The sequence below is a fragment of the Anopheles maculipalpis genome, chromosome 2RL (genome assembly GCF_943734695.1).
Source record: "Anopheles maculipalpis chromosome 2RL, idAnoMacuDA_375_x, whole genome shotgun sequence".
In the NCBI taxonomy this organism is placed as follows: domain Eukaryota; kingdom Metazoa; phylum Arthropoda; class Insecta; order Diptera; family Culicidae; genus Anopheles; species Anopheles maculipalpis.
The window spans coordinates 6,626,761-6,651,577 of NC_064871.1; the positions used below are offsets into that span (position 1 = coordinate 6,626,761).

General features: G+C 45.8%; 1 protein-coding gene across 2 annotated transcripts in view; it reads left to right on the forward strand.

Annotated features, from left to right (window-relative positions):
• The window catches only part of LOC126556850 (B-cell lymphoma/leukemia 11B), a 60,934-nt gene that overhangs the window by 27,373 nt on the left and 8,744 nt on the right, over positions 1 to 24,817 (forward strand). The window contains exons 1-4 of one of the 2 annotated variants that reach the window (XM_050212381.1): positions 10,098 to 10,157; positions 18,425 to 18,574; positions 18,656 to 18,916; positions 20,021 to 20,275. In XM_050212381.1, coding sequence (XP_050068338.1) covers positions 10,109 to 10,157; positions 18,425 to 18,574; positions 18,656 to 18,916; positions 20,021 to 20,275 — 715 coding nt within the window. In that variant the 5' untranslated portion in view covers positions 10,098 to 10,108. Of the gene's footprint in view, positions 1 to 10,097; positions 10,158 to 18,424; positions 18,575 to 18,655; positions 18,917 to 20,020; positions 20,276 to 24,817 lie in introns of those variants that run through there. The other variant, XM_050212380.1, reaches the window with a different exon arrangement.

The following is a 24,817-nucleotide window of genomic DNA, read 5'->3' on the forward strand; positions in this document are numbered from 1 at the left end:
ACAAACACACAAATAAACACAAAGCCGAGCGGCTGCTGGCGCGGCATCGTTGGTTCTATGATTTATTGACCTCCTACACGGCGACGCCACGCCACTAAAACGGTGGGAAAGAAATGAGATTTAATGTTGAAAACTACGACCAGCATTAGGTGGGTTTGTGTAGTGGATTAAAAGTTTAGAGTTCTTGATAGATTCTTAAAGATTTTTATTAAAAAATATTTTGAAATGGATTAAAAGCCTCATCCAACCATAGACCACCTTCATCACTTTCGCATCGAACCGGTCATGCAGATGTTGAGCTGTGTGATTCATGCAACCACAAACCACATGCTGACCGCTCAATACTTTGTCTTACTTCCCAAGCCAATCCTCTCCGAAGAGATCCCAAGAGACCAGTCCGCATGGGATATGAAGTCTCACTCGTCACCCGAGATTCTTCGTGAGAAGAAACCGAAACAAAAAGCCATCCAACGACCATATGTAGTCCTGCAATTTCTCAATTCCTTAACACCACAAAACACACCCGTAATGAAGAAGACCTCATTAAATTTTCGTCCCTCTTGCTATGTCCACAAGTCTCAACTGACCAACAGTTATGAGAAAATACATTTTTGAAATATTCGATACATCCCGTTAGCTCTTGGACCTTCGGTATCAAACGCATCCCGAAAAATACCAACTTGACACCACTTCATGCTTTTCCATGAAAATCGTTCGATACCCAGGGTGAACATGACAAATTTAATTTGTTATGTGGTTGGGACGTTTCTCGGGTTCGACGTTTGGTTTTTTTTTTTTGAGCCCTCAAAGTTCGCCTCGTATTACAGTGTGTCCTTTTGCCTGTGCTCACCATCACTTGACTTATTGGAAATGGGTTTTCTTGCCTTTTTCCTTCCTTTTTTTTTGCTGGCGTCCTCTTCTTAGCGCGGATTTGCATGCTTGAACAACACATATTTCATAACGTTTTCGAACCTGTTTGCACTTTATCCCACGTTTTTCTCTACCCCACTAGAACTGCTGCTGCTGTTAGTGTCTGTCTGTGCTCTCAAATGCCATCCAGTGACTTTAGTCCCTGTTTAGGTCGTGTACAGGGCGTGTATGCGGTAGCGAGCGTGGAGAGCCTCGGAAAAGTTTGGTTAGTGCTAATGCTCCTGACCAAAGATGAATAGGAGCATGTTCGAAAAACGGTTCGTGGCTTTGTGTGTGCCTGTGTGGCTCTGTTTTCGGTCTCAAGTGGTCAGCTATCGTTTTGCATCCTCCCAGCGACAAACAGCAGACGTACGATCGTGACTTGGAACCGTTCCCCTTCCACGCTGCGACTCCTCCGCTCACCGATCCCACCCATGAAAAGCGATCTGGATAGCCCACACTCTCTCCCTACCATCCTCTATCTCCAGCCAGCATGGATGCGACCTTAACGGCACAGCAAACGGATTATGTCATTACGGTTCTGCGGTTCTGCATCTTTTCCATCAAACAAGACAGAACGGCACTGGCAAGGGACAGCAGCAGGAGCAGCAGCAAAAAAAATGTTGTTTGTTCTTTGCTTCGTGGCAAACAGTGCAAAGTGAGGAGCGAGACGAAATAAAAAAAAACTGAAAGTGACATGCCGCCGCAATGTCCAGCATCGCTGGGTGAGCTCTGGTCAACAGATGGTACCAGAGATTTTCTTACCGATCGCGTATCCCGTATCTAATCGCTCGCAAGGACTGCAACGATACGCAAATAGGCCTTTTTTCTGACGTTGGTAAGGGAGAAAGGACTGAGCAGTTTATCTTTTTTTTTATTGATGGATTTTTATTATTTTGACATCAAAATGGGAAAGTTAACACCGGTGTGCCTGTGTCTTTGATAAATAACATTTTTTTATCCCTCTAATGTTTATGGTGCGAAGCCTCTGAAGCCTTAAGTGTGTAGTAACCGTTAGGAGTTTGTTGTCTTTAAGATTGATTTTGCGACCACTGGACATCTGGTGGCAACGAGAGCTTGTTTACTTTGAAAATTCTTAGATAGTTTAGGTAGATTTTAATGCCCATAAAAGGTAGCGTAAGACACGCCAGAAACTATTTTCCAGATTCATCTACAATCAACCATAATTATAGCAAACATTCAGGCAAACGAAAACAATAATATAATTCTGCTTCAACCTTTCCTGACCTATAAACATTCCACCCGAACAAACAAACAAACGCATCACACACACACACACACACACATAGCAAAACAAAAAAGACAATCATCATATAAAAAAGTAACGAAAACCCCACTTACCGATTGAATTTATGAGCTGTTTACAACCGACATAATACGACGGCATGCCAATAAAGAAGAGCACAACAACACAATACTTCGGTCCAGAAACTAACAGCCACACTGGACCAGCAGAAGTAGAAGTTGGAAAAGCAACACGAAACAAACAGCCTACCAAATGTACACTCTCCACACGTTAATCATTCGCTCGCTTCCAGTGTGACCGTAACCGAAAGATAAAAACCATTTCACCAATCTTTCTCAAAACCTTCGCCACAAACCACCGCCGTGTGTGAAAAAACAATGCTTCCTCGCTGTGACTAGATAGAGAGAGGGAGCGCTTTCTACACCCTCCGGAGGACAACATTTTATCGCTTTATTGAACTGAAAGGACGAAAACGGACACGTCTTCCTTTTGACTGTTGTTTAACCCGTGTACCGGGCGTGCGTACATTCCTGCCGTGCACTTGTGCACGGCAGACCAAATCCTCGCTACCGAAGATCAATCAGCCATTGTAGGTGGCACCTAGTACCTATGTCCCTTTTTTCCCTTCTTTACCCACACAACTACGCTACCTGGCTGAGGATATTGGTGATGCCTACCGGGTGGAGATGCTCTTTGTTTCAATAATTAGCCTACATTCAAAACAAACCATAAAACCATCAAATCGTCTCGCATCTCCGTTTTCTACCGTTTTATTACGGCGAGCAGAGTTTTATTGGCGATGCTTATTTTTTGAATTTTTTGTACAAATTTAAATGTGCTTTTTTGTGCACCTTTTACTATGCATTTTTGGGTGTAATCTGGACCGGTCGGTATTGTCCACAGTGAAAAAAGGAACAAATTTGTTTACCTTGCAAAACTACCTTTTGGGCGTTGTTTGCCGTAAGGTCCTGTTCCTTTTTGGGGCAAAACTGGGGTGTATTGTTTATGCTAGAAATAATATGTAAATTATTTCGCTGGACCTAGCAATGATTTTTCAAATGAGCTGCCGCCAATTCTTGACCGAGGGAAAAACTACCCCGAACAAACATGGAGGTAAACAATGTCGGAGGTTTCTCAAATTTGCCCGCTGAAAATGGGAACATGTTTTGATGAGCATTCGCCGTAGGTGTTCCACTAAAACTTCGATACCTTAAAAATAAGAATAATCGAAATTTCGATACATAATTCCTCCAATCATCTCTTCAAACCTGCATCTGCCCATTTTACGTTCCCACGCGCGTACGTATCAATCAATTTCGAAATAAATTTCTCTCCACAAATTCTTCACATCGGTCATCCCTTTTTTTTCCTCGTTTGGTTTGATCCTTTCTCTTTTCGGACCCAAACTCCAGCGAAAGTTTATCCTTTAATCGGTCAAAGGTTTTTCGTTTCCGTTCATTTTTCACCCCCGAAACACTGGACAAAAAAAGACCACAGTACGATAATTGTAGCTGTGCCAATATCCCGTTCCGATCCCATCGAACTTCAAATCTTCAATCAAACGGACCTTTCCTGGTTTTGTGTCCAAGCGTGTTCTTTCTGTTCTGTTTTTCGGCCTTTCGGTAGCCTAATCCTTGCGTGTTCCTGAGGGGGAGGTGGCAGATTCCTGCACGTACCACTGCAAACAAGTGGTTTTGAAGTATGATTTATGTTTGGTAGTGCGTCTAGCGTACAAAAGATAAGCTTCTGCCAGTAATCGTTTGGCGTTTAACATTCAACAGCCCGTTTTTTTGTGTTTCTTGTGTGTGGGAAAATATGGTTCTTGCATTTCGATCTAGTTTGAGTTCGATTGCACAAGCATCGATTAGCATTCGGATTCCGGATTCGTGTTGGTAGTAAAGAAAAAAAAAAGCCATCCTCAAGCAGTAACCACATTATCATTGGCGAATCTTGCAATCGACTCCGACCAAAACCAACTGCCTGGCGACGGTACGGTACCCAAGATGTGAGGTTACTCACGTTTTCCACCTTCGCGACCACACCACGGCCTAAAGAGGTGTGCCCTGTTGCATGATCTTCAGCTGGACTCCGTACCTGAAGCCCCGCAAGAGAGGCCCGAGTGTGTGTTTGTGTTTGGCTGATGCAACAGAGAATATGAGTTGGAAAACAGAGCAAAAGATCACTTTAAGAGTTTGTAACAACCCATCGGGGGTGCATTATGATGGGTTGCTGGTTGGCTAAGCGGGTGATCCCGCCAGATGACCCCCGGCTCGTACGTGAAATCCGTGACAGTGGATTTGTTGCGAACGGATCGCAATAGGTGAAAGCAGTTCAATAAATTGCCAAACTGTCACCCCGTATATCGGTGGATAATGTAACCGTCGCTTTTTAATGTCCAATTACGTCCAGCCACATACTAATTGAATGTTTTTTTTGTTTGTTTGTTTTCTCTCTGTCTTTTGCAGGTAAGGAGCAGCAGCATTTTCCATCCATTCTCTTGCAACACACAACAAATCAACCCACAAAACTTTAAGAAAAGTGTATTAGTTCATTTTCATCTTCGTAAGTAAATGCTTGTTCGATGTACGTGTGAGTTTTGCTCGACTTCGCAGGCTGTGAAGTTCAAACTTCCAAAAAAAAAAGGCACGTTAATTGTTTCTTTTACATTTTGTAATGCTTTTTTTGTGAAAGATTAATTTTCAAAGTTGTTGCTAGCGATGTTTGCATGTGAAGAAGTGTACCGGAGAAGCGACTTTTCTTTTTATTTGCGCTTGATCATCTAGCCCTTACACATCCACATTCTCCTTTCCATTTCCCGAATCCTTAAAGGTGTCCCGAGATCTTCTCAATCCATTATTTTAGGTTCTTCCTCAGCTGTGTCTCTATGTGGAAATTTTTATTGAACTGGAAAAAACAAAACAAATTGATTGCAAATTTCCATCCTCCAAACAGCAATATGGCCAGGCAGTCCCTCATGATTTAAAAAAATATCCATCTCCAAACATCTGTCCGTTGTGTTGCTGATCTGTTGCCTAACAGCAAGAAAGACTCTCTGATTCTCACGGTCCATCAGCGTCCACATAGTTTCGGAATCTCACGCGGACTCGTCACGGTATCCGCTTGCCGCAGGGAAGACACTGTGAGATCATGCACTGTCCAAGCCAACTTTAAGTTTTACAGTAGACAAAAAAACCCCTCGCTGACTGTCCTTATTGTCATCCCGGAACCCCTTAAGGATGCGCCCAGAAACTGCATCCCGAAGAATGGGAAAAAATTTGCCAATGATCAACACCCATCAGCCCGTTGCTGCTTTTTATTAATAAAAACCGTGTTGCTTAGCGCACACAGGCGAATATTTTTATATACCCTCGTTGCGGGTATCGATGCTGGGAGGGAGCAAAAGAAGAGCAGAACCGACCGAAGAAACCGAACAGGGGGAGAACAAAAAAAAAACCCCGTCCTAAGACCCTGCATTAAAACCTCGAGGGAAACAAATCACATCCCCGTACCTTACGCGAGGCGCACGAGAGAACATTTACGCACTGGCGCAAATTTCTTCGTCCTTCGGCCCGACGAGAACTGACAGCAGAACCCGATGAGGAACCCAAAGAATGAAAAAAAAACCTTAGGGGTAAAGATGTCTATCCCTGCCGATCGCTGGGCTAGTGATCGGTGTTGGAATTGGATTTTTTGGTCGCAAACCGGCGCATAAATTGTTTTTTAACGCTTACCAATGTTGCTACCCCTCGGAAGAAATTTTTACTCTCACACACACGCATGAAGACGACGGTCCCTTCCCTTACTGGGGTGAGGTTTTCTTCACCGTCATCCGCAAGGAGGTCCGTGGAATTGAGATTTTGTGCTGCACGATCATCCTGCGCCAGGGACTGCTAGCAAAGGAAGCTGCACACGGAGCGAGAATTGAAAATTTAAAATCATTCATTTTCTAACCTCACATACGCAATATTCTAATGCGTGCAGCGCGTAGCCAGGGAGTGAAGGTGATTCTGGTAAGGAAAGGTCCTTTCATGGGTACAAAAAATAAAAGAAAAAGCCGAGAGGACCAACCTCGCGACAGCTTTTTCCCTTCAAACCAGGAATACAAACACACAGAAAAAAACAACAACCCAGCAAGGATTCACGTGCTTTTTTTTTTTTTGGGAGAGATGCCCACCGAATCCAAATCACCCCTCGGCGTGTAACGGTATTTCTTACCAAAAACGTTCGAAGAAGACTCGCTTGAGAGACTTTTTCTTATTTTTCGATTTCTTCAACAGTCATCATTCTAACAGGATACAGAATTCTAACGCTTTTTTTTGGGTTTTGTTTCAATACGCTTATGTGTGTGTGCGTTTCGATTTTTCCGTTGTTTTTTTTTCTCTCCCTGTTTCTCTCTCTCTCTTTCTTCCAACGTTACGGAAACGGTTTTGTTATTAATATAAATCAAAGATATAATTAAGCATTCATTCGTGTTCTCGCTTCTCACTTTGCCTCACAAGCGCTCGCCACTTACCCGGTTGTGGTTCTTTCCCTTTTTGCGCTTGATTGTTTCGCGATGCGCCTAGCCGAAGACGATGTCGGCCGGAAGTCGGACTCGGTCAAAAAAGGACGACGGATGTGGTGAATTTGATCCGTGTGTTACGCACACGGAACGATCGAAGGCGATTTTTTCTTCCGTATTTTTTTTGGAAGGATACGTTTTTTCTTAACATAACAGCTTCTTTTGTATAGTCCCCGTTATTCCGTGTCGGTCGGTAGAGATCGTTTTTTTTTTTTGGAGGATTCTAAGTGAAGGACAAAAGTGTACCCACTCGTATGTCATTTGTACTGTCATCCTGTGCGAGACGATCGCTTCCTTTCTTGTACAGCTTTTTTTTTTGTATTATCTTCTTAAGGTCAAAAAGAAAAGCATTTACACACAGTAAGAAAAAAAGCGTTCACTATCTCTTCACGCATCCTTACCTAACCATGATAAGAAGTGTGTGTTTTATGTGGTTTGTGTGTCACAAAAAAAATCCTTCCAAAAGAATCCTCCAGCATGAAGTCCGAACCAAAAAAAAAGTTGATTAATTTTCACATCTTCACAATTTTCACACACCCCCCAAAGGCTAAGGCTCCGAACGGAAGCATCGAATCCGACTACCGGAAAACGTTTTCCACGGTCGATCGAATCGCAACACCGGATATAATGCCCAAGGCTTGCGCTTGGGTCGGCGCCCACAACACACCCGAAGACCCTGACAGAAAAAAAGGGATTGCGCTCGAAAGGATGGGCGGATGGGTGACGGTGGCGTATGGTGTAAGATGATTATTTTCTTTACATTCTCATTTGTGCCGTTAATCGATTGCCAGCTGTGCCAGTGCGTTCGGTTGCGTGCGTGGAACCAAAGAAAACCGGCAGGATCCGGGATTGATCGCAAGCGAAAGGATCAGTTTCGGAACGTAGAATGCATTTCGACGGAAATGGATTTTTTGAAGGAGGTGGCGCGATATATTGTTACGGCAAGCCAGCAACAAACGACTCAAACTCCGATAGAAAACTAGGTTTCATAAGTCCTCGAAGAGGCTTTTATTTATTGAGTCGAGAATAGAAATAATGCAGTTTTGGGTTGATGAGAATGATAGGATTGGAAGGAGTTCGAGTTCACAAGAACGAAGACGGTTGCTGAATTAGCTGAACGTATACGAAGAGTCCAAAGAAATCTCACGCATTTAGTAAAAAGCTATCCAATTTCTTTGTCAAACTATTTTTACTATTTACTATTGAAAAACATATACTGATATAATCTCCAAAACCTAAGAATCCACCCTTTCCATGCTCTTCAAAGAACAGGAAAACCCCCTTCCCACCACCTTTAGCTAATCGCTCTCTGGACACAAAAACTCTCAATCATCTCGAGCATATCTTTCTTATCACACACGCGCATCGATGGCAACGATATGTCCTTACCACACTCGATTTAACCGTTCGGTACGTTCGTTCGGTTGTCCTGCTCACGCGAGCCCGCTGCATGCCAGTGGTGGACGCACACAGCATTATCCTTCTGGTCATCCCGGGACGAGATGGGCTACTTCTCGATGGCCAATGGTGTATGTCGGTCGTTCGGCTGCTGGCCAAAAAGGGTGAAGCAGGGCAGATGAGCCACCCTCTCTGACAGCTCACTACTATTCACAACCAGAGCATGTGTGTTCGGGTTTTTGGTATGTTTGTTTCACTCCTGCCCATTGCCAAATTCCAAACACCCTGCAGAAACACCCTGTAAGCGATTCCCTTGACCAGCGCGTACGTCCCTCTGTAAGGGAAGTTTTCCTCGTGTGGTGAATTTGTTTGCTTCCTCACGGACACTACACCACTCTGCTCACCACACTCATGTGTAGAATAAGAAATGCGAGTGAAGAGAGAAAAAAAACGGCTACCCCTCAAGCAGTGAGTGTATGAGCTTTCGACTATTTATGTCGTGCTTTCTCACTCACTCTTGCCGTTTTACGTCGGTGAGTGAGATCCTGCTTTAGGGGTGAGTGAGCAAACATTGAGAGTGCACCGCGTGAGAGCTACTCGTTTTTTTTCAATCGCTCTCGCTCTCCTTTTCCTTCTCTTTTTACTTACACACAGCAAGTTCAGTTTTTTTTGTTTTTGGTCTAGTTAGGGTCACCCAACAAAAAAAGGATGCTTCACCTTTTATGGTGTGGTCTCTCGCTCTCTCTCTTTCTCGCTTGGAGACTAAAAACCCAACGAGTAAGTGAAACAGCACACCCCGACCGATGAGCGATTCCGCGCAGTGGTGTGTGTTATGAGGGTTGTTTTTTTTCCTTTGTCTTTCGCTCTCTCTCTCTCTTTCTCGCTTTCCGCTTCCTCTTTCTCTCTCTTTCCCTCGCGCACCACCCAGAAGAAAAAGTGCAACGAAAAAAAAAAATGTAATCACACACAAGCACTCACTCACACAAGGGTGCCGTCCGTTGGTCCTTTTTTCCTCGCTAGGGTTGCTGTACGAGCGGGACGGCAAACGCGCTGACCCACCGGGTTTGTATGTGTGTGAGAGCAGTACGCATGCTTCCCACCCTTGGTGAGAGTGCGTGGTGCGGTGGTGCGCGTCCGTGTGGTGGACACAACGTCTTCCAGCAGAGCAGTGTGAGCGTGTGTGTGTGTGTGTCGAGACGAGAGGCGACCGTGGCGAGGACACACCGAACGAAGAACTCCACCACACGCCGGAATATCGTCGTCGCGAACGGACCGATTCCCGTAGCCGGAGTAGCACCAAGCACAAACAGCGTGTAAGCGCGCGTACATCTGACCCATCGTAGTCAACTGACCGTCTGGACAGGGGACTGCGGGAGGAAAGGCGAACCGAGAGAGCGGAAGGAAAAAAGCCAACTCCAGCTCCAAAGCTCCAAAGTGCATTAAGAACGTTCCAACGAGGAAAGCGAACAACCTCCTAAAACAAAACCATGACGAAACGCGCCAAAAGTGTCCCTCGGTGACAAACAGTGTGAACAGTGTGTGTGTTTGTGGGTTTTTTCGTTTCGTTTTTTACCCGGCCAACCTGTGTTTTCACGTTTTAAAGCGATTTGGCGAGCAAGTTTTTGGCACATCACACCACTTTAAGAACAAGCACAAGTGGTTGTGTCCGATGAAGTGTGCCTTTTTGTTTCACTTGTTTTCGGTGTTGTATTGTTCCTTATCCGTGTTTGGTTTATCATAACGTTTTGAATATTGTTGTTCGAATTGTGTGCGACGTGCAAGTGAATGAAGTATTGATTTTAACCCGGTGAAGCAAAGCATGAAGCGAAAAGTTGATCTCCAGAAGGAAAAATCGTACCATTGTGTGATTGCCGTGTGACGTGACGTGAAAGACGGAAGAAAGTGTCATAAAATCGGTGCTACAGTCGAAGCTGTCTGTAGTAAGATCCAAGCCAAGCCTGCCAATATTCAAGATGCTGTCCACTAGCGAAGATGCCGGATTCTACTCGCACAATCGCGATCGTGAGTTTTCGTCTCGTTTTTATTTTTCAGTTCTCCGGTTTTCTTTGGTTCGAATGTGACATTTACAGTTGGCGGAGGTTTGGACGATAATTGTAGCCTACAAAAAAGGGTGAAGAAACTGTTCCTTGTCGCGAAGATGGAATCACATTACATCAGATGTTGAGTTCTCCAATTTTTTTTTTTTTTTTTTTGGGAAAACGCTACACAGAAGAAAGGAAAAGGTCCCTTTCCGTGCAGAAGAAACATGTAATTTGCACCCTGTTTTCTTAACGCCCTTTTCGTGATTTAACGGCCAGTTTGAATGGGAGGTTGCGTATTTGTCAGGACATTCGCTTTTAAAGCATTGGAAAATTGCGCTTTAAAGTCGCAACGGTCGTTTAAAGCCAGGTCTTCAGAAGAAAATAGGGGGATGGAAATCGTTACAAGGTTGAGGTTCTCGAACTCCCACACCAAACTTCTGATAAAGCGATAAGCCGAATCGCCACGTCCATCATTTATCGATCGCGAATATAAAACTGCGTGTCGTGTGTGTATCTGTGTAGGAAGACAGATGCAGCTGCAACCGTGGAGCCCCAATCGAATCGTTGTGCGCTCTTGTTTGACACTTGATAAGCCCGCAACGGTTGTCAAACGTGTCTCTCCCTGAACTGGATGCGTGGGTGAGCTTCACCCCACACTGCCCTCTCACCCCCTTTCGCTTTGACCTCTCCGTTCTCTTATCTACTTTGCATCCCTCGGCTTACCTTGGCGGAGGGTGTCCAAAGCCATCGAACTATATGGATCCCATGGACAACCACCCGCACATTCGTACGGGCACAACTTCCGATTAGTCCAGCACAGGTTCCTCCGGTGAGGGTAATAAAATTCTAAAATAAAGAAAAAAAACAACACACCACCAAAGTCCGCCGTAAAGAGCGAGCCAAAACGGGGGAAAATGAACGAAAGATCAGCAAACAAATACAGTCGACCCGGGGCAACAATGTGTCGGTTTGTTTCCCTCAAGCTCGTGCAAACGGCCAACAACACCACCTTGTGTGCGTGTCTCGTGTATACCCCCCGGAAGTCTCACGGCAGACGGCGTCCACCTTCGCACACCGCAAACAACTGATAAGCGGTTGGTCCCATACAAAAGCTAACCTTACAAAAAAAAAAAGAGGTCCGCTTGGTCCGGTTTTTCTTGCGGGTGTCTGTGATCCTCTTCCCCCATCTTCGGGTCTCCGGAGCTTGTGCAAATATTGGTTTGTGTATTCATTTCACCCACCCGCACTCGCTGATAAGCGGTCCAGGTCTAGCGATCGAGGTATCCAAACTCTCCAGGCGGACCTCGTCAACCTCGACAAAGCGAGTCGCCGATGATAAGGCCCGCTCGCACCGTACATATATATATATGGGTTTGGTGTGGTCTGGTGGCCTCAACCGATTATTGCTCCAATGACCAGAAGGTTGTAGCTGCTAGGGTTCTGCGGGTGCTCGCTTCAAACCTCACCCAAACCCGCGATCATCGTCCAATCACCCACGCCAGAATGCAAATATATGTAGTCACAAGGGTGCGTTTTTTTATTTCACTTTGGTGTGTGTTATACTTCAGTAACTCCACTATCACCTTGTGCGAGGCTGTGACTGTGACGGTTACACGTTGTGGCACACGGGTGTCGTCGGCTTTTTTCTTTAACTCGTCGTTCCAACGCCCTTTACCCCAACACCAGTCTCGCGGACATCCATTGACCGAAGTGGCAATCCTCGGACTCGAACGAACAATCAACATTTGTTTAGTGATTATTTAAATTTACTGTGAACTAGTTTTTTTCCTCTGGTGGTTTCTTTCTGGCTAGAATTTTATCACCTTTATCGCGAGGTATGCACACGGTCGCTCGACTTTCTCCTGACTCATACGATTCCAACCTGTGTCGCGAACGCCCACACACATGTCTGGCCTTTAATCACGTTACAACCGTTTTCCGCGCGTAATCGCGACTCAAACAATCAGACACAGGACATCACTTAATCGCCTGGAGGCAACTGTGTGTTTGTCCCAGTTGCTCCTAATCCCTTGATGATGTCCAATACTTTTCCCCCTTCTTCTTCTCGCTTCCTGTGGCCAGTGACATCAAATCAATAATTTGACATTTGCCCCAAAGGGGAAGGCAGGTCAGAGCGTCCAAATTGGACATATTTTCGGTTGCGGGAGCAATTCTTCGGCTTCGGGAGTCGCTTCCACGTAATCATCGGAAATAGCCCCAGGCGTCTACACCATCCGCAGTTTTTTTGTTTTGTTTTTTTTTTTCGCCAGCGCACCCTCGTGCTCACCCGGAACTCGAAGTTGTAGTTCGCGTACAGCCCACCCAATTCCCACTTCCCTTTTGTTGGGTGATTGGGTGGGGTGAGGTTCGCGTAGATGAAACCCAAAATATCATTTACAACTTCCTAATCGAATTTGTCCGTCTCGCGTCGATTCGTCTGGCGTCGTCTGGCGGTGTGCGCCCGGGCCCGGGTTGCTTGCGGTTTTGGTGAAAGGTTGTCAAGGACCTTCAATTTTTTCTTCTCTCTCTCTCTCTCTCTCTACTTCCCCGGAACCGGAACACAACCCTCCCATCCTATCAATATGATTCCGGTTTCGGTTTCAATCAAAATCGATATGAATAAATAAATAAAAATATTGTTCCACTCCGTACGGCGGCGGCGGACGTTTTGTCACAGTTTTTCTGGACGATTGGTCCATAACGGACAAACCTCCCAATAATTTATGCATCGAAAGTCAATCAAATAGCGTCGATCGAAAAGCGTTATTATCATTGATATCCACCCGGTTCGGGGACAAAACATGTTTTTGTCCCGCGTTCTGGTTTCAATGGCTGCGACACAGTTCTGCTGATGCTGCACAAACCAACTTTCCCGATACCTATCAGCTCATTTGGTGGAAATATTGCTACCGTGCGCAGGAAATCTCATACGTGTGTCCTCTATTTCTCTGGGCAAGCAATTTTCTTTCCAGTGGACATTAAGCTCTTTCTTGCTTTCGCGTTGAGCGTATTGATTAGGTTTTTATGGTAGTGCTTACAATAAACAGCAGTCGCAGGTCGATTTAGTGAGCTGATAAAAAGCTCACAAGCATTATTTTTCGACCCACAATGATTTATTATTGTGTTTTACGCCGCACAACAAGTCCATTTTGGTGCGCATTTCCATTTATGTTGTGTGTCTCTCCCAAGAAAAACACACACAGCATCATCACTTTCCCTGCAGAAGCAGCCAGTTGCTTTGAATGTTTTCGTTTGAAGGACATTTGGACACCCCGAAGTAGTAAAAACAGAGGGGAAAAATCTCAAGACCTCTGATGTGCTATTGCGATGGACCTAAGGGCGTTAGAATCCATCGAAAGATGTCCCTCCAGTCGGAAGGATGCTGGAAGAGCAAATCGCATTTACATTTCCCAAAAAAAAAGGCTTCGTTTTCTTCTCGGTTCGCTGCGTTTTATTAATTCGTGTCCTTGCTTCCTTGAGACCGTAAGCATCCCGGTGAGCTAGCTGGAATAGTTTGCTAAAACTTGCTATTAAACAAGGGTGAAAAACATCAAATAGTTTGCCGCTCGATCGCATAAAAATCTGCACGTCTCGAGCTGTTTCTTTAAGCAATCGATAAGCAATACTGCTTAGGTCTTCGACTTCGAATTCTTCGAAACACGGACGTGTAACCAAACTGGCGACAATTGTCGATTTTCGAGTGTGTGTGTGTGTGTGCGCGCGATCAAACGCCAAGTAGCCGCCGAGCTGAGTTTTTCCCCCGACAGTTAGACCCCCTCAAGATCGAATTGAGCGATTTATTTCGACCGATGCAGCTGCAGCGGTCGACACCCCACACATCCACGTACGCACAACCGGTGATCGGATGCAGTTTGCTGCAGTTGCACTTTCAAGAGCAAAAAAAAAAAAACGAGAGCAAACAGCAACTACAGCAGTTGCTTGTAGATGAATAGATGAATACGAATTTAAGGGATCAAACTGGTGACGTTGCTGCTCGGGAGAGAAGCCACCAGGTGGAGGGGTGTGTGGGGATGCGGGAAGGGAAATTATGATGGTTGACAATGATTGACCGATTTTTCGGTGCACTCGGTGCTGGGCCGAGATTCGGATCGTGCGCCGCATGCATGAATCGAATTGAAATGTAAAACCTCCAATCTTCGGGCTGTCAGTTTTCCTTTTTTGTGTGACCTCGATTTTGCGATTTACGCTCGCTAGTGCACCCTAGGCCACCGTACAATGGCGATCGGATGTTTCATGGAATGGGAGAACTGCGGTGGTGGTGATTGTCACGAGCAAAACCCAAATCGATGCATTTTGCAACATGTCATACGGCTTTTGACGTTTAAGCTGTCATCAGTAAGTAATGTGGGTGCCACAGTGTAAGGAAAAGCGACATTTTAATCCTTTTTTTTTTTCCTCCGAATCCTAAACTCCAAAGGATCGCTTCATGCAGATGTTATTTTGGGTGGTTTGAGCAGCCGGGCCCACACATGTTTTGGGGTGGCATGCTCAGCTGGCTCGCTCACACATTCTCCCCTCACGTCCATTGGTCACTCAGCGGAAGCAGCCACACACGCGTAACGCAACCCCTTTCTTCGCAGTCCATTGGTCAGCAGTGTGTGTGTGTGTGTGTGCGGCAAGGTGCGTGTATCGAAGTGGACGCCCATTTTTCCACTCACCAATCTCTCGCTCACACTACCGTTGACTGACAGAAGAGGCTCATTGTTTGCTTCTTCGTCTTCAACGGCCGTTCTCCTTTGTGGTTGGTATTCGTGAAGAAGTGCGTGTGGAAAGGCAATAGCAATAAAATCAATCATCCCTCTTTAAATCGATAACCAACGGTGAGAAAGACAGAGAGAGAGAGCGAGCGAGAAATACCGGTCATTACATTTGATTTGTGGTTGTTTGGTTTGGTTGTGTCCAGCATACTACAATTCGCCACCCCTAAATGGGGATTATTGCCACCCAACGGTTCGCCCATTGACCAGCCTCAATAAGGGTAATTAAATAAGCCTGATTTACGGCAGCGTGTCCCCCGAGGAGCCGACAAGTGTACACCGCCAGCAGTCCCGCGAAGGGTGTGTGTTAATCCCAGAGACCAGAGCGAACGTCCCCCTTAAACGAGACCACACTTTGATCCGAAGCCACTCTGATCCATTGCAATCCAATCGATTTTCCTGCTGCCTGCTGTGAGCTGCTGCTTGTGTGCGGCGTATTTCGTGTGTAGTTTTATTAATTTAATGACGCAATGACAGCCGGGTCATGGCCTGAAGCATTATTCTACGCCTTTTCCTTCCAACGCCACATCAATTTGCTCCCGATTAGAGGGTGACCGAACCAGCGTGGACTTTTTGGCACTGGATGGACACATCGCACCAAACAATCGCACGATGCAAAGAACAGAAGAAAAAAGCGGACGCCTTTCTACGTCAAAGTAGAGCCATTGTTTCGACTTTGGCCAGTTTTTCCGATCCGAAGCTTCTGTTTGCTGTTTGGCTTATCTTGTGCACGTTCGCACATTATGCACTCGGCACTCGGATTGATAAAAGTCAGCCCCTGTCCGGGGCTGATCATTAGTCATTTTTCGTGTCTTTGGATTCGCCCGCTTGGTTTTCGGGGACTTTGGCAGATTGTTTTGTTTTTGTGCATCGATACACAATCGATTGTTCGATTCGGCTAAGGTTTGGTCCAGTTAAACGCCTCAGATCGCTTGTTGTGTTTTGTGGTGAAAATGGGAAAATATGGATAGAAGCTAATGGTTCTTTGTGGATGAGGGCTATCCATTTATCACATTATTGATGAGTTGGTACCATAAAGGAGGGATGCTGTGATAGTGGAGACTAACCAACGTCATCTGAGAGCAGCGAGAGTTGGTTGTCTTACATCACAAGTCGACCTCATCGCTCGGAGCTTAATTAAAACGCAGATTGACGCGATTCAGTTTCATTACTTTACTGCAACATATAAATTAGCCTCCGTTTTATTCCATACATAAACATTACCAAACAGTTGAAATGTCGCAGATTTTGCCGATAAAAAACTTGCCATCGCCATCAACTTTACGATCGCCACATTGTACGTCAATCATAATTTGTCGATTGACTATTTAGCGCAAGAAGCGATCCCTAAGAGACCAGAAAGAAAGAGAACTAATTAATGGACAGGCGTGACAATCGTGTGTGCGTTTGATTCTCATCGATAGCGCCAAGTATGCTCCAATGTTCCTGTTAATGTGCAAAATTATCATATTAATTGTTCGCTACTGCCACCGTTCTTTTACGGTCAACTGTGGCCCGAGACGTTGCTCTATCCACGCTGCATTTAATGTGTTTCCTGCTTGGCAACCGTTGGCAACCGCCATCCGAAGACGCCACCACAGTTCAAGTGGGTCAGCAGCTTCATCTTCCAACCCGGCCAAGATTGATCTGCAAAGACCAGCCGGAAGCCAGCCGTACGGTGTGTCCAAAATGGATTAGCCGCGACGAAGCATTTTATGGCACCGAGCGTCAAGCAATCCACAGCATTTAACGACTGGAACCCTAACTTCTGACCCGCCTGACGCTAGAGAGAGAGAGAGAGAGAGAGGGAGAGAGGGAGTGCGGTCTGTCCTGATGCACTGGTTCTGAGATTTTTATTTGCAATTTTATTTGCCACTTCTGCCGGTCTTCGAATCTGTGTTCCATTGCGTCGTTTGCACCTAAGTTTCGGCGCAAAAGCGGCCCGCGAACTCTCCCTCATCCGCTCATCCGCTTGTGTTCGCTGTGTTCGCACTGTAAGAAACACATTAATTACACATCTTGCCATTTGTGTGGAAGGGATGATAGTGTGCCTGATTGCCTTGATATCATCCAACCCCCCCTCCCCCCCAAGGGAACGTTTTTACCACGGGAACGATATAAAATCGAACGGATTTATCCCGATACTGGCCAAAAGCGCCTTGGCAGAGCGAGAAATTTATTATATTAATTCCGAAAAATGAAAATAGCGCAATTTATAACACCACTCGATATAAATAAAGTGAGCTGTGGCAGGAGACGAAGCGAAAGCAGGGGAGGGAGAGGGGGGGGGGGGGGGAGGTGGATGGCTAGCGGAAATTGGTAGCGACTTTTATCACTCACTAAAACTGTTATCCTTCGGTATGTCCTTTGTCTTGTCGGAGTGGCGAAAGTTCCAACCCGTCCGAGCAGGAATGCCGCTCCACAGTAGTGGGTACTTTATAAAAGTGTCAAGCTGGAATGCCACCTTCCGGTTTTGTCACACACTAACGGCCGCCTCTGCGAAGGAAGTGGGGGAAGTTGAGTGGGGGGGGTAGGAGGCAAAAGGTGGGCAGCTATTATTCTTGTAGCTCATAAAAATAAAACCAAACCTAGAGACTGCTGCTGGGTTGTTTCTACAAACCACGATCTCTCGCTCTCTCTCTCTCTCTCTCTCTCTCTCTCTGTCTCGGCGAAGACACGCTGAACTTCAAGCAAAAACCCCTGGATAACTGGTCAGATTTCGGTGGTAGCCCTCACGCCACGCGCTTTGGTCGCCCAAGAGTTGCTTTAATTAAAATCGTAAAGAACAACACGGTGATGTCCTTTTCTACTTCCTGCTGGAATGCGTCGCACGGAATGGACTCTTTCTAGACGACTGACGACTTCTGGATCAGTTTTTGATGGTGGTTTAGGACTGCTTCCTAAACTCTTTAAAATGCTCCCACTCCACTCCCTTCCCCCACCCCCCCTCCAGCATCTCGAATCGTCAGCAGATGGGGGCAGCTCAGCTCACTCGAGATTTCCACACCGACGAACCGACTGAACCACCGAACCAAAGAAATCTAATTAAATTCATTAAATTAGCTGTGATGAGATAATAATTTTTAATTCTTCGCCTATTTCTTCTATCCCCCGCTTTTCTTGCTCCCCTCCTTTCCCTTCTCCTTCATCCTTGTTTTGTGATCTCACTGTCTGTGCTTTTCCCTAAATCTGAATCCTTTCCACCATCTTGTCCGTGGCGTGTCCTTTTTAATACCTCAATTCCCACACTACTCTCTTGCTTTCTTCCCTGTATGTCTTTCCGTGTCCTTATCGACTACTACGATTCATGCTACCTTGGCACTCTTGTGTGTCTCCATTGTAAAAACCCCTTTTTTTCTGATCCCAATCCCAATCCTTCCAACTTCCTAACAATTTACAACTCTCTCTCTATCTCTCTCTCTTACACACACACACACTCTTTGCACACATCACATCCTTCTTCATCTAGATTCCGAAACGGGAGATTCGGACGGCACGCAGGATATCCTTACATGCGGGTCGTGTCAGAAAACGTTCGCCCTGTCCGATATCGTGCGCTTCATCCAGCACAAGGTGCTCCAGTGTAACAAGGAAAACTATGGCCAGTGCTACACGCAAGGTAAGGAGCACTGTTCTTTTCGTCCACCCCACCCATACTCACCAGCGGTCCGTGCCTGGTCCGAACCTTTCTCTGCTCCAGCCGATCGTGGTACCGATCGTGACTCGGACACGGATGGCCGTCGGCTAATGTTGACCAGCAGCAGCAGCAGCAGCATCACGACGCGACGTGCCTCCATGCCGAATGTGTCCTGCCGGGTGAAGCAAATCACCACCACCACCACCACCACCACCAACCTCAGCACCAGCACGGCGTTCGATCGTGTCCACACACCACCTCCAACCAGCCCGGCGGAACTGTTACGAGACGGCGCCTCCAGCACACCGAAACAGCTAGGTGATGGTGAGTATCGTTTCGTTCGGTTTGTTGTTTTGTTTTGGATTTTGTTTCTTTTTTCATTAGTGCTCACTTTCGTTTTCATTGTTGCTGCGTTTATTTTTTTTTTCACTCATTAAGTATTCGTTTTGAGTTGCTTTTGTTCATTAGAATGTTTTTTCTTTTGTTCTTTATTTTCTACTTTTGTTTTTATTTGTTTTTAGAATGCTTAAACTGCTCTTTTCAAAAGTCTTTTGTACTTAAGTTGTTTCCTTATTTTTTTCATACCAAAAATCCACCAACTTTTTATTAAAGATCTCATTTTAGCGTTTTCCTTTTTGTCCACCCACCCCCACCACGTTCTGTGCTCGCGCGCGTGCTTCACCTGTGTGTGTGTGTGTTTCCTGCCCGTCCTGCATTCGGTTTTCGCTTGCAAACTGCGCGATTTTTCCACACCCGGCACACACACACACACACACACACACACAGTTTGTGGGTTTGAAAATGTGGGGAAAACAACGAACGAAAAGATCGTGTGTGCATTTGTGTACATTTCTTCTGATCCAATTTGCGCTAACCGAGTTAACAACTAACGCTCTTCTTGGTTTTTCTAGCGAGTGGCACAACACAGCGAGGAAGTTTCTATATTTCTTCTCTTTCTCTTTCTCTATATGCTCTCTTTCAACCTTTCTTTCTCTATTCTGTGTTTCCTTTCTGTAATGTGTTTCCTAATGCTACCAAACTCCCAAAAAAAAAATCTCCCATTTTTCTTTAAGGATGGTGTTGTTTGTTATGTCAAGATAAATAAATGATTGCCTTTAGTTGTTAAGCGGCCTCGATGTGGATGTCACGTGGAAAGCAAAAGCGAGAACTTCGTACAACAATTCGTGTCCTTTTTCGATGTACAGTTTTGGTTGGTTTAATTTTAGTTCTTAATGTCTTTATTTTCCTGTGTTTGTTAGTTAGTTTTGTGGGTTGCTTTTTTACATGTTTTCTTTAACGTGCTTGATGTGTTCTTAGCCCAATTCATACACATACTTCATACTTCTTCCCTTTCTGGAATGTAATGGGAAAGCGTTTTACTAATGTTTTCTTTTGTGAAAATTTTGTCTCTCTTCTCTTCGAAAACAGAACCAGAAAACGCATCCACTCATTGCCCGTCGCGGGGTGCCAGTCCGCTCGGTTGCACCCACCACGACAACCACAAACCGTCCGTCCGTGTGGCCGACATCAAGCAGGAACGCATGGACATCGATCCGTCGTCGTGCGGCGAGGACGAGTTCGTCGGCCGAAAACCATCACAGACCACCCACCGGAATGGTTCGCACCCGGACACCCGGACGAAGGGTGGTTCCGATGCGCCCGAGCCCAACAACACCAGCAGCGGTAAGTACAGACCCCCACCAGGCATACAGAACACCACTTCAATTAAAATTGCACACTCATTGAAATGAGGTTGAGAGACCGATGGTCAGCAGGGTTTCTTGTGACATGCTGACAAGGCGCTTGGGCGCGTTCGATGTCTATCTTGTGAAGCATCCTTACGTCCTCATTCTCTATGCAAAAGGGGATTTATAGTTGCGAAAAAAAAAAAACCCCAAGGGTTGACCACTTCACTTCACTGGACGCAAGCCTACCGTGTGTCCGGTCATATCAATTACGGTTGATTAATTATTCATCACATCACCCCTTACGAGGGAATGCAATCTTTGCCAGCAGGCAGCCTGAACTTTGCTGAGCGTTGAGTCCAGTGCAGGAACCTAATCACTGCAAAACACTTATCCTGCTAATCCTTCCAACCGTGCAGCCGGGAAACAGTAAAATGGCATTAGTGCGTTCTGGACATCATCAGCAAAAAAAAAATCAAGAAGGGCTTATTAAACCTCCGCTTGCAATACATTTGATTAAACAAAACCTGTGTAGGTGTCTCTAGAACGAGAATAAAATCGATTCTCGCTCGTCCAACACACCTACAGGGCACGTCCACGTCCGGAACACCAGCGTTGCTGTTGAGCCTCATTGTACTTCGACCCTTGTGGTGGTGGCTATTGAAAGTGTCACGATTCTTTCCCCCCCCCCTGCGCGTTGGGATTCTTGTCCACTCCACCGAAAAGCAGCGACAACAACAAAAAAATGGAAAAGGACGTGCCCGATGGGACGCTTCGTTTCGAGAGGGGCACGCTACTTTTGCATACTCTCATTCTTCTTGTTCGCACTCCGCCAGGTTCACCTACACCTTCGGTGGTAATCCGACGACTCACACCGAATGTCATGTCCGAACGCCGCGTTGTTGGTGGCCTTTTCTCTGCTGTGAGTCCTTTTTTTTGCCGTTGCTGCTGCTCCTGCTTCATGTACGAGACATGTGGGTACTGTTTGTTGTTAGGCTTATTTGAAATGAGCCTCTCCTGAGCTACTGGGTGGGATAATGACGCAATGCCGGACACCGGCCCGGAAAGACCACCGGATGGACAGTAAGTTCCGTTTTCCGTGTGTCGTACCATCAAAGAGAGTTCTAACTGCCGTTAGAAAGAAAAGGGGTTAACGCTACGAACGTCTCAATGACTGGCATGTGAAGTGGATTCTGCAAGGCGCTGATGGCCAACCGACCGGAACACAACCATCACCACCATCCGGACCTCGGGGTGATCGGGGTGGTGAGTTGGCAAGATGACCACCAAGTGAGCGGCTGTCCACGCTTATCGCTTCTTCGCAGGGCGGGGAACACTCCAACAGCAAAAAAAAAAAAAATCTGTCCGGATTTAACCTCTCGGAAAACTCCACACTCAATGGGTAACCCCACCGACCAAGCGAGGCATCATTTTATTATTCTCTTTTTCTGCTGCGTAAACTGACTGATGTTCCAAAACTTGAACTTGGACGTCGCGTTTGTTTGTCCAGCCACGTTCTTTATGGCTCTATTTTATTGCAATTTGGCTGGCAATTTCTTGTAGCCGTGTCGTCTAGCTTGACCCTCTCTTTGCAACATTCTTGTGGAGGGGTGTCTCGCATGTTTCCTCCCCGATACAGCCACTTTTGTTTGGAGCATTGTTCCCAGTCGACAAGAGAGAGAGAGAGAGAAAAAAGCATGAGGGAAGTGGGTTGAAAATATGCTCGCCAAGCATATCCAGTCCTCGGTTCCGGTTCTGGGACTGTGGACACTTTGTGCACAGTTATTGCCCTGCGGTTTTGCGGTTCATCCGTTCGCTGCCATATCCGCTTGGCATCGTACCAAGACTTTGGATGCGGAGCATGGAATTTGCATGGTCGGCAGTGCTGTGGAGCTGTGGCACAAGTGATGCTGGTGGATGATTTGTTGTGTTTTTTTTTGGTCTTGTGGTAGGTAAAGGGTAGATATCCGGAACTTTTTTCCACCACAGGCGTTGTCCTGTATGTGTTGCTGAGAGTTCAGTTCTCCAACTCTAACCTTTCAAACTGGTGGCTACAAAAAAAAAGCGCTCAATCCATCAGCACAACGCAGTGAAATCCTATTCCGATTACTAATTCTCTTCTTCACAATCTTGATGCATGATGGATATCGGATCGAATAAGAAGCTTCCGTTAAGCCGGCGCTCGTAGCCAATTCCATTCAAATGTGAAACATCTTCAATTTCGCAATCCTTTTTCCTGGTGGACTTAGAAGGGCCTCGATGTCACCCACTGTATGGTGGAAGAAGCGGAAGAAGTGAAGATTCCTTTCCACGGCAGATGGTGTACACGCGAAAGTACGGCGGGGATGGGGGGAAATTAAAATGTCAATATTGGCCCCTTCTGGGACGCGCTAAGAAGCGCACCGACCAGCTCGCGCTGTTATCGAACGGACAGACGGACGGATGACGTCATGTGTCACGGGCAGCAGTGTCGCAGCAGAGCAGCGGATGACGGCGCGCGACTATTATAACCAAAGGATAGTCGGATCTCCTCGATAAGACCGGGACCCCGTTCGCCATCTGCATCTGACAGTGCTCGACGACGACGACGACGACGACGGGAACGACGACTTCTCGGGACTTGCGAGACTCGCGCTGTTCGACCATATGGGCCAACCTGGGCGAACCGTAATCCTCCCAGCGGAAGCTAATCCTTTCTTTCTTCGGTAATATTTGTTTTTCTACACTGACTCTCCGATCCGATGGAAATGGATGCTCCCGCTGATTGACAAAGCGAGCGCCGTAATTGATACACGCACTCGATGCTCGTGCTTCTTCCCTGGTGTGTCCTTGTCCGTCCATTACCAACCAGAAGACGGATTACGGACAAAGGAAGCAAAATGGAGTAGGTTTCTCTCTATTGGAAATCAATCCTTTCTTTGGATAGCGAAAATGCGCTTCTTACGCAACACTCTGGCCTTTCCACAAGTGGTCACATCATTTTACGATCGTTTCCTCTCTCACACACACACACACGCGCGCGTGGACTTTGTGCTTGCAACGGGGTAAGGACGAAAACCTACAAAAAAAGCAGGACCTTAAACGAACAAAGGCTCACACGCACTGCAGGTCGCCTTTACGCCCGTAGTGAGCGAAAGGGGTTTTTCGGGTAAATGACGCAGCATCTGGCTGCATAAATTTTATCCACCCCGGGGCCTTCTCCTACGTTTTCCTAAAGCACACACACACACGCGCGCGCTCGCCATGCAACACCAGGCATCCCGTAACCCGTTACGCCACCATAATCGGTTGCTCCCGAGATCATCATCATCATCATCATCCGCCAACCGGTGTTTGCAGTGTGTTCCCTTCGTTTATCCGGGCGCATTCAAAAAACTGCAACGGCTACCGGGGACACAATATGCGCTGCTGCGCTTGTGGAAGTGGGAAATTTCACTTTTCAAACAAAAGAAACGTATACGAGCGTGTGTGTGTGTGTGTGTGTGTGTGTGTGTGTGCGCGCTCTGGAACACACGTGAAAGTCCCTCATAACCTATTTATTAACCTTCATTTGTCGCTGTTGATCTGTCGGGCGGTTAGATTTGGCGTTGCATTACTGAAAGTTTCACCCCGGAATTGGGAAGGAAAGGGGTTCAAAGGTTAGTGCTGAGGCTTTCCAGAAGCACCAGATGATTGTACCGGTTGGTTTTTGGTGGTTCTAAATTTAGAGAAGACTTTTCGAAAATATTCAAAATATTGTAAAAAATCAACACAAAAATCGGCATTTTTTCCTGAGTAGAATAGAAATTCGAAACATTTTTGTTCTTTTAAAAATCTTGTTTGAATATTTCGAGAAAACAAGGATATAATTTTGAAGATTAATTCTAACGCAAAATAAAGAAAAAGAAATAGAATATTACAAATTTTAGAATATTCATAAAATCATCAAACTGTCAAATCAAATTACGCAGATTTTCTAAAAAAAATATCACAAATATAAACAAAATTTAACTGAATAGTGAATAGTTACTTTAAAGAATATTTAAACTGCTGCCTGTTTAACAGATTAGATTACTAAAAATGCATAATAGAAAAAATATTTCCCCAAAGAAAAGAAAACTTAATGCACCTCACACTAGAGAAGAGACACTTATTCTAAACTGTTTTATTAAACTTCCTATCGTTTGAAAGGACGGAAAGGATAATAAACGAAAGTGAACGTCACTTGACAGGAAGCAAAGTACAAAAAATGCTCCTACCGTTGCTACCTTCCTAGCGAAAGCGAACAATAAAAAACGTTAAATACAACCAACTAAACCAAAAAAAATCCCTTTCCTACAAAAACACACACACACGCGCATCCCGAAAACAAATGCTTAACCCGGTGCTGGCTTCACGGTTGACATAAATATTAAAGCCATGTTACCGCCACGGCGCACTTATGTTAATTATCCTATCCGCGCGCCCGGAACAAAACCCCAAACCCACGACCAAATTCCGGTCAATCATAGCAGGAAGAAGCAGCGGAAGAAGTACACAAAAAAAAAAAACGGACGCGTAA